Source organism: Lygodium microphyllum, chromosome 2, assembly GCF_053477565.2.
Source record: "Lygodium microphyllum isolate KBCC chromosome 2, Lygodium_microphyllum_v1.1.10, whole genome shotgun sequence".
Classification (NCBI taxonomy): Eukaryota; Viridiplantae; Streptophyta; class Polypodiopsida; order Schizaeales; family Lygodiaceae; genus Lygodium; species Lygodium microphyllum.
This window is the reverse complement of record NC_141136.1, coordinates 164,403,251-164,412,668: the sequence shown is the minus strand read 5'-3', so window position 1 is coordinate 164,412,668 and position 9,418 is coordinate 164,403,251. Positions and strand designations below refer to the sequence as shown.

Here is a 9,418-nt window from a genome sequence, read left to right as displayed (position 1 = left end):
CAATGTAACTACCTGAAATGCTTGAAGATGAAACCCTTTGTGCCTTCTCTTTGCGGCTTCCCTTCCTTTTCCCTTGCAAACTTCTCATTCTTCTTTGCGTATGATGGCAGTGGTGATGAGGTCCCACTCACACACACTCTCTCTCTTCCTCTCCCTCTCCCTTTTAAAGCTTTGAGCTCTTTCGTTCTCTCTCACAAATGTTTTTGCCAAATACTGCGCTTGGATTTTTGATTTTTTTCTTCTCACAATGGCATTGCCATTTGCATCGCTATATTAGCGTCACAAATCAAAATTAACAATGCAAATAGTAACGCATATAACGTTGCCTTTAGTAACGTTATTAGTGACACCACTATTTTACATCGTAAATGGCCATCCTTATCACCCCATTCCCTTGTAGTAGTGTGAGCTCAATTGCCATTATCATTAATGGTAATGATCAATGCCTTTTATTTTCACATTTTTATCTTTTGTGATTTTTGTTTAAACTACTATTGCATACTAAACTAAGTTGGCTTTGGTTCAGTTCTCCTCCTTTAGTTTTGTTTAAAACATGTCTCAAAAAGTTTAAACATTTAGATAATGTCAATTTAGTTGTTCTAAGACTAGAATGTGCAATACTGCAATAGAAAGTAAGCTAATATAGAAGTATGTGTGATAACATAAGTTTTGGAGTTTGTGTACTAAAGTGAGGATAATACTTGTAACATGCATTTAACAAGCAGCAATAGAAAGTAAGCTAATATAGAAGTATGTGTGATAACATAAGTTTTGGAGTTTGTGTACTAAAGTGAGGATAATACTTGTAACATGCATTTAACAAGCACTGATCATATGCAAGTAGGGAAAATGTGGGGACAATCTCCAAAGAGTGCATATTGGTCTTGGCCACTCTTATTACACGACGTTGGGCAAAGTGCCCCGAGTGTTTGTAAGAGTAGTGCGAATCATTGATTTAGGCATGTGGCATCTACTGAGAGACGTGAGAGGAAGGATTGGCCTTGAGTTGAAAGGCAAGAACGATTTGTGATGTCAACCCGAAAATTTATTCTAGAACTGGTTCTAAGGTTGAATTCCTTGTAATTACACCTTATCCAAGGTTTAAACGACAGACGGATGAATAGTCGCAGGCGCAATATACCGGTTGAGTACTTAGTAAGAGGAACGAAGGGAAGGGGCTCGGACGAAGGGTTGCAGTCCAGATTTACAGTGCGCTCTCTACCTCACGGCGAAGGATAGATCGATCTGTCTCTCTCGGAAGCGTAATCATCGTGTCAGCTGTAGAGATCAGTCTTGATCGATCAGGGGCGTGCAATTGATTATTTCAATATGTCCGAGGGACTAATCAGGGGCCCAGGCACATATTCCAATGGAATTAGGGCAAACGATAAGGATGATAAGCAGACTGGGTCACACTCAGGACTGGAATTGAAGGAGAAAAGATATTAAGATGGTTAATGGCGGCGTGATTGCCTAATTGCGGCAAACACATTATTATAATAATTATCGCCATGCCTCACGGTGGCGTCGGCGGGGCCACCTGTACCAATTACAGCACAACGTCGCCATCCATGCAGAGGACGTTTGCAGTGTACGAAGAGACGCTCGGCCCGGACAGCTCGCTGGGAGGAGGCGGCCACGTCAGCGGGCGTCCAGGGGCGGGGGCCACGTCAGCGGGGGCGAGGTCCATGGGGCTGAATATGGTGGGTGGGTCCGACGTGGCGAGCGAGTACGCGCGCACGAGCGAGCAGCTGCTGGAGTATGTGGCGTATCTGGAAGGGGAGGTGGAGAGGGCCAAGGCGGAAGGCCAGGCGGCGCGCTCGCGCTTCGAGCAGGAGCGGCTCGGCGTGCGCAGCCACGTGGCCCTGGCCATGGAGCGCCTCGCCGACGCCCGCCGCCAGGTCAGCGCCCACGTGGCGGCCAAGGTGGACGCCCTCCGCGCCGCGGATCACCTCAGGGAACAGCTGCGCCTCTCGCGCGCCATGCTCGCCGACGAGCAGGCTCGTGCCAAAGTACGCGTTACCCTCTCTCATATTGTTACTACGTCATTGCAAGTGCCTAGTCAATCTACCATGGCTCCCAAGGTTTCCATTTTTAGTACGTCTTATTAATAATTAACCCTTAATCATTTTACAAAAACTGATGGAGTGCATTCAACTAACCTGTCACACATGCTCGTTGTGGTCCTGTATCAAGTTTATATGTGGTTGCATATACATGAAGTTTTTGTTGTCACAGCTTAGAGCGTTAGCTTGTGATTTTAAGCACTAATCATCAACATTTGTTGACATGGATGTGCTAAGAACATGAGAAGGTGAACTTTTAATGATGGTGCCTTAGGAACTCGAGACTCAAATAGATGAGCTCCAAGAGGATAGCAAAAGGAAAGATGAGCTTCTAGAGCAACGAAGGAAAAGGGAGCGCCGAGCGAGGAGGATTTTGGAGAGCCAAAATGAAAGCCTGAAAAGGAAGACCACTTTGTCTTGGATGCTTGGCTGCTTATCCGGTACTATTATAGACAAAATTGCTCAATTTAATCATTATCACCTGTGATCAATGTAAACTAGGAATTGATTTATAGAGTTATAATTATACATATGTATAGCAGCTTTCAGAGATTTGTTGTGGATACACGCCTTCATCCTCATAAAAATGCGTCTTCTTCTTTTGAAAGCTAGTTACAGCTTAATTAGCTACCTGTTTAATGACATGATGGAGGACTTATAAATAGTCTTAGATTAATTTTTCCGCTATAGATGCCCTCTTGGACCTCCAGCCGAGTGTGTCGCTGGATGCAAAGAAGACCGACAGTCTACTGAAGATGGTGAGGAAGATCCAACGAGAGCTCGAGAGGGAGAACCTCGCAGTCAGCCAGTCGAGCAACGTGGCCTTGAGGACGGAGTGTGAACAGGTCGAGGATGACATCAGGCGCATCCTCAACCTCAGCTCAGATTCTTCCTCGAAACCCAGCACCATCAATGGGACCAACGATTCCAAGAGGCAAGATGATGATGATATTGATGCAGAATCCATCGACATAAATCCTGTGGGTATATCATTCTTGTTCTCATGTTTCTTGCTTGTAGTGACATGTTTTTTAATCTCATTTTGAGAAATGGTAAAACACCCCCCTCCCCCCGCCCCCCCCGGCCCCGGCCCCAAAAAAAAAAGAAAAATCTTTGATGCTTCTTTGCATATTTTATAATATACATCACAATAAGGTTTTACATATTTCACAAGATAAGAATCCCCAATTCTTGAGATATGATAGCATCGTGAGCATATGCAAGGAGCTACCACATGCCTAGCTTGTTGCACTTCGGGAAGACGATCAAAAGTACATAGGGGATGGGGGAGGCTATTGTGATCCCCTAGTTGATGCAACAAGCTAGGCATTGGATGGCCTCCTTGCAATAGCTCATGATGTCCATAATACTCTGAGGGAATAACATAGGGTTACCCACAATGGACAAATAGACAAACTTATATAGACATGACCAACGAGTTTATTCTACATTAATACTTGACAAGATACATATGTCTATGCAGCAACAACTTGAGCTTTCAAGTGCAAGGTCTAATGCTGAGGAGCTACAATCGCATGATAATTCAAGAACACAAGCTAGAAGCATGAACCTGAAAAGTGTGAGCCCCAAGAGCAGTCCTCGTGCCAAGTGAGATTCCTTGCCTATGGAATCATCCTCTAGTGTAAAGGGGCCAATAATGTGGCAATTCCAAATAAGAAAGTAGAACTTTGTTGATGCAATAATGCCCCATGAAGCTTACGATTAGAACCACACCATAGAATATGTAGTCCTTTACTAGTTAGCATAAAAGTTTGTGCTTCATTGAGTGGACTAAAAAGCTACTAGGAAAACGTAGCACAACTATTTTGGAGAGACACTTGTGATCACATTGGTTAATTGGTTGAATCTTTCAAATGTGTATGAGCTATTAAGATACATAAGTGTTATTTTATGAGGGTGCTCAAAGCAAGAAAGGGAGTTATAAACTCTTATAGAACATTATTGAAAAGAGCATGTCATACATAATTAGGGGATTAAAATGTACTCTATAAATGTGTAGAAAGGTCGATTTGGGCATACTAGAAGCTTGAAAACTCATATTGGCTCAATGATTTCTTAATAAGGGTGTCCCTTGGTTAGGAAATAATCATATCATCTTAGACAAGAAAAACCCTATCACCTTGGACTGATTGTCATTGGTGAGGTTTTGAAATTGCGAGAGATCACCACATGATGTTTCATGGAGATATTGAGGATAAGCTCCATTTTAATGACTTAGAAACTTTGGTAAATTTCTTATTGTGGAGAAATTGCGAGAGATCACCACATGATGTTTCATGGAGATATTGAGTATAAGCTCCATTTTAATGACTTAGAAACTTTGGTAAATTCCTTATTGTGGCCATATCCTAGACACTGAGGATGACATTATATCATATTGATCATGGAGCTAACGTACTAAATATACATGGATAAAGAAGGTTGCAAAGCAAATGGTGTTGTCCCTTTGTATCCCTGAACTCCACCTAAATGATCACACATTATAAATCTCTATATACCAAAATAGAAGCTGTTCTGAAGTACATGTAGAAGGATCACGTCACATAAGGGTTACAAACAAACGGTAAGTATAATGTGATTATTGTCCTCTTATTGTCTAACTAAATGAAGCGAGAAGATTACGTGGTACCGATCCTTGGTTGATACTTCTCTGGGTTTGTAGGACGGCAAGCACAGCCTCCAAGTCCTCTTCCGGCAGTAGAAGCTCGCCTTGCACGAGCGCTCGAGGCCGGTTAATGGCAGCCGATCATAATAGTAATGAAAGCATCACAAGCAGAAGTAGATCAGAGCGCAGCTTGCGGCCTGCCAAAACTATGTCTGCAACAATTAGCAGCAGCCATAAGCTGGGCAAGTCTTCAAAGAAGAAACAGGCCGCCGCGATCAGAAGCTTGGATGCCCTTAATCTGGCCGGACTAAGAAAAGATGATTTGCCGAGTCCTTTCTCATCAGACAATATTGGGCATCATGGCATCAGTGATCCCAATATGAAGAAGGAGAGATTAGACACGAAGATTAACGATAATAACGATACAGCCGAGAATTGTACTGATAGCGGTCCAGCTAGTTCTCCATGGGATCGCTTCAAGGTCTTGAAGGCCCGGCAGGCACAGAGGCAAGAGATACTGGAGTGCCAGAATGAGATAAGCAATATGCTGAGAAAGCTCAAAGATAACATGGGCTACTTGCTCTATCTGGAACGAAGTAGCAGCTGTGCAAGCAATACCAATGCCAGCCTGATGAATCATTAGCGAGAATATCAGACCTTCCAAGAACAGGATGCAAGAACACTATGATGACACAGAAACAACAATGTGAGGTCTCTTAAGACCCGAATCTAAACAATGGCTGACCTCTATGGAATCACCTCGCCGAGCACTTCATCACGTCAGTCAAGGAATTTACTCCACCATGACCAATGCCATTCATGCAGCTATACATGGTTCTCAATCAATCTATAGCGTGAAGTCTTCAAGTCATTCTTTTTTGTCTCAAGGAAACATTGGAACATTTGATGGTTGTAGACTGACAATTTCCATGGAAGACAAAACCTATTCTTACTTTGTCATGAAACAATGCAGAGTTGTCACGACAAAATAAGCAATTGAATTTTCTTTCAACAATGGCATACATGGTTATTGTCAAAGCAAGTACCTCCATCTACGATTGTAAGGATTTCATTGTCCCATATGAGTAGTAATCAAAGACTTCATTGGTTTCTTGGAATCATCGATTTAAAACAAAATAGTTAGAGAGATTTTAAAGGTATGCCGACACATGTTTTTTCAACATTATTGACTCATGTCAATAGCATTTGCACATAGTTAGTACACTGTTAAGGGCTTGATCAGATGTAAGTTAACAATGACTTGGTAACCTATTAAAAGCCCTGCTAAAAGCTCATCAAGCTTTTGATAATAAAACCCTATTTCTGGAGCAATATATAGACTTCAATGTTTCTATAGTCGTATGTAAAAAAAATTGACACTATAATACCAGACAAACCATGAAGACATAAACAACAAACTATCATCTCCTTCTTTCGTTATGTAATGTAGTAAATTCATATACCTTTTTGAAACACTTATGTACCTACTACTTTCCAATTACCCATTTCCACTATTTACCTATGGATTTATAACAATATATTCTCAACAAAATTTTGAAATGAAAACTCAACTATGAAGCTATCTAGATACAACTTTGTGTGCTAATAGAAGCTAAGTGGATTATAAGTAACAGTATTCTGAGAAGGCAAAGTCAAGTAAAGTCAAATCAAAGTAAAAATACGTGTGCCAAAATTATTTTGGTGGATGTTTTTTCAAATCTTCAATGTATTAATTTTTGGGCACTTGTATTACTTGTGGAATTTCATGGACATATCATTATCATGGTTGTATTATTTTTTGAGAGCCAAGCTCACTACACCAAGACTAGACCCATACACATTGTATTATCTCCCGTAGTTGTATTTGTTACACTCTCAATTATTGTGTGGACTCCACATATGAACATGTAATTGGAACATTGTAGGCTAGGTCTAGTTAGGTTGAGGTACCATCATGCTTCAAGCAATTACCGACCTAGAGCCCACAAAGTTGGTAGAATGCCGAAAAGAGGATGCAAATCCTAATTCAAAGCGATACAAATGCTAGAATGCAAATGAGGCACTACCTTAGAGAAATAGCCTAACCCTATCTCAAATTTTGGTCTATATAAGGCTAGGAGGTCTAAATTGTATTTGTCCCTTTGGTGGATCCATCCTATGAAAGCTCTATTGCTGCATGTAATGTGAGTGAGAGGTGTGTTTGAGCAAAGGATTGTGGATAGAGAAGCCCTACATCTTCTTCTGCTTTTCTTCTTCTTCTTACCATCCATTGTAAGAAATTTGAGTTTGGAGTTCTATGTGAGGTTCTAAAATTGCAAGAGAGTAAAGGACTAGGCATGGTAAAGCTCATCTTCATATTCTTTCTCTCCCTCTTATTATCTAACTTCTTCTCTTAATGTCAGCATACTTGGTAATGGATGGAAAGAAGCAATGGCATCAACTCACGTTGCTTGGTTCATGGAACAATTTTTGAGCCTTCAAGGGTTTAGACTATAATGCACACTCACGGGGATGACTATGTATAAATCCTATATATCACATGCATTCATGGTAAGTTTTATATATCCCTATGTAACCTATTTTGTAATATTTTTTTGACTCCTCTATGAAATGTTACTATATTTTATAAATCCCTAAATGTTAGTTTATTTTCCTCATAAAATTTTTTAAATAGATCCTTATGTAGTAGATACAAAATACTAGTTTTATCATAGAATTGATCACAAACTAGCTCTTAATGGTTCATGAAAGAGTTTCAGTAGTTTTAATGATGATGGAACTTTACAAAAATATATTCATACTTTATGACATCCAACATTAAAATTTAAAATGTTATGAATAAGTTTAGGGTTTTGAAACAATTTCTAAACAAAGCTCTTAAATTTATAACTAGGGTATACATTTTTAAACTTGGGGCTAGTTAGCAAAGGTCTACAAATTACCCTAGAAGTATGCATCTATCTGAAACAAATCAATGCATCCCTCTAAAGGCAAAAACTCGAGCACAGTATTTTGCTACAAATAATTTGAGAGAGAGTGAAAGAGATCCTGGCTTTGGGAGGGAGAGGGAGAGAAAGAGAGAGAAGGAGAGCTTCTCATTGCTACCACCATTGTTGCCGTATGTGAAGAAGAGGGAGAAGTGCATGAAGGAGAAAGAGGGGACATTGCAAGAAGAGGAGATGACGAATCCATCCTCGGGCCTTTGTGGTAAATACATTGTCTCCTCTTGGTTTGTTCTTGTACTTTCTTCTTTTCTTTTGTTTGTTTTTCTTGAGAATGAGATGCATTGAGGGAGAAAGAGAGGAAATGAGAGAGGGAGAAGAAGAAAGGAAAAGAGAGAGAGAGAGAGAGAGAATGAGAGAGAGAGAGAGAATGAAATATAACAAAGAGAGAGAGAAAGGGAGGGAGAGAGGAGAATGAGTGAGAAAACAACGAGGAGGTGGAGAGAAACAAAGAGAGGGGCAAGAAAGAAAGAGAGAGAGAGAAAAAAAGAGAGGAGGGAGAGAACACAAAATGGAGAGTGAAGGGAGAGGTGGATAAAAGGGTGAAGTAAAGAGAATAAGGATAGTGGAAAAAAAGAGAGAGCTAGAAAGAGAATTGGAGAAAAAGAGACAAAAAGAGGGAGAAAAAGAGAGATAGAAAAAACTACATTTAGAGAGCGGAAGAAAGCGAGAGAAAAACAGAAACAACGAGAGAATTGGAGAGAACAACATTATAGAAAGAGAATGGAAGAGGGGGAAGAGAGACACGAAGAGAGGTGGGGAGAGAGAGTCTTTCAATGCCTTGTTCTATGAGTTTTTTATTTTTGATCTTTGATTTTGATTTTAATGAGATCCGGCGAGTGCAAATGAAGAGGAAACGAGAGAAAGATATAGAGAAAAGAAGGGAGGAAAAGGAAAAGAGAGAAGAAGTGAGAGTGGGGAGGGAAGATGAGGGGGATAAAGAAACATTTATAGAAATAGAGGGGGAGAGAGAAGCAAAGAAGGATGAAGGGAGGCAAATAAGAAAAGAAAAAGAGAAAGAGGAAAAAAACCTATTGTTTATCATAACATAGACAAAATGGAAAATGATGATGGTCGTGATGTCCAAGATCACAAGGCGTATCTTAATCAGCGTGTCCCATGCCCTTGCTCTCAATGCAAGCAGGAAATCAGACAAAAGTGTCACTTGTCTATAGAACACGTACGACGATTCGATTGGAGATCATTAATTAAGAAATCTCAAACTTTGAGCGAACAGTAAGAAAAGTGTGTATCAATCATGCCTTACATTCACAAACTAATTGAATATCATATACAAAAAAATTAGACATGCCCATAAAATTTATACAAGGAGGTGATGTCTCATCCCAAAGAGGAATGCACCTATTGCGGCCAATTAGAAGAGTTCATGGGCATGCGATGAATAGAGTGTTTGAGCCAATCCACCACTTGAAAGGCACAACTCAGTCTATACCCTCAATACTAGAGGAGACAATCAGCCTTTCTTCGAACCTTCCTCCAAACTTGGAGCTTGAGATGGAGGCAATGATCGATGCATTGATACCTATGGATGCCGAGTTATCTAATCTGCTAAGAGAGGAGACATCCATACCATTATATGATGGGTACTAATAAATCTCGCCTAAAGACGCTACTTGTGCTTCTAAGTGTGCAAGCAAAATATGGGTGGAGCGATGCAAGTGTGACTGAGTTGTTCAGGTACATTCTATGTGTACTAAGTTGAT

At 40.5% G+C, this 9,418-nt stretch overlaps 1 protein-coding gene across 1 annotated transcript; it reads left to right on the top strand.

Moving 5' to 3' along the window:
- Window positions 1–1,023: 1,023 nt before the first annotated feature.
- On the top strand, window positions 1,024–5,743 carry LOC148040573 (uncharacterized). Its single transcript, XM_087666752.1, has 5 exons — window positions 1,024–2,012; window positions 2,341–2,506; window positions 2,757–3,046; window positions 3,550–3,674; window positions 4,750–5,743. The coding sequence occupies exons 1-5, from the start codon at window positions 1,512–1,514 to the stop codon at window positions 5,333–5,335; spliced, it is 1,668 nt and encodes a 555-aa protein (XP_087522878.1). The 5' UTR covers window positions 1,024–1,511; the 3' UTR covers window positions 5,336–5,743.
- Window positions 5,744–9,418: the final 3,675 nt, after the last annotated feature.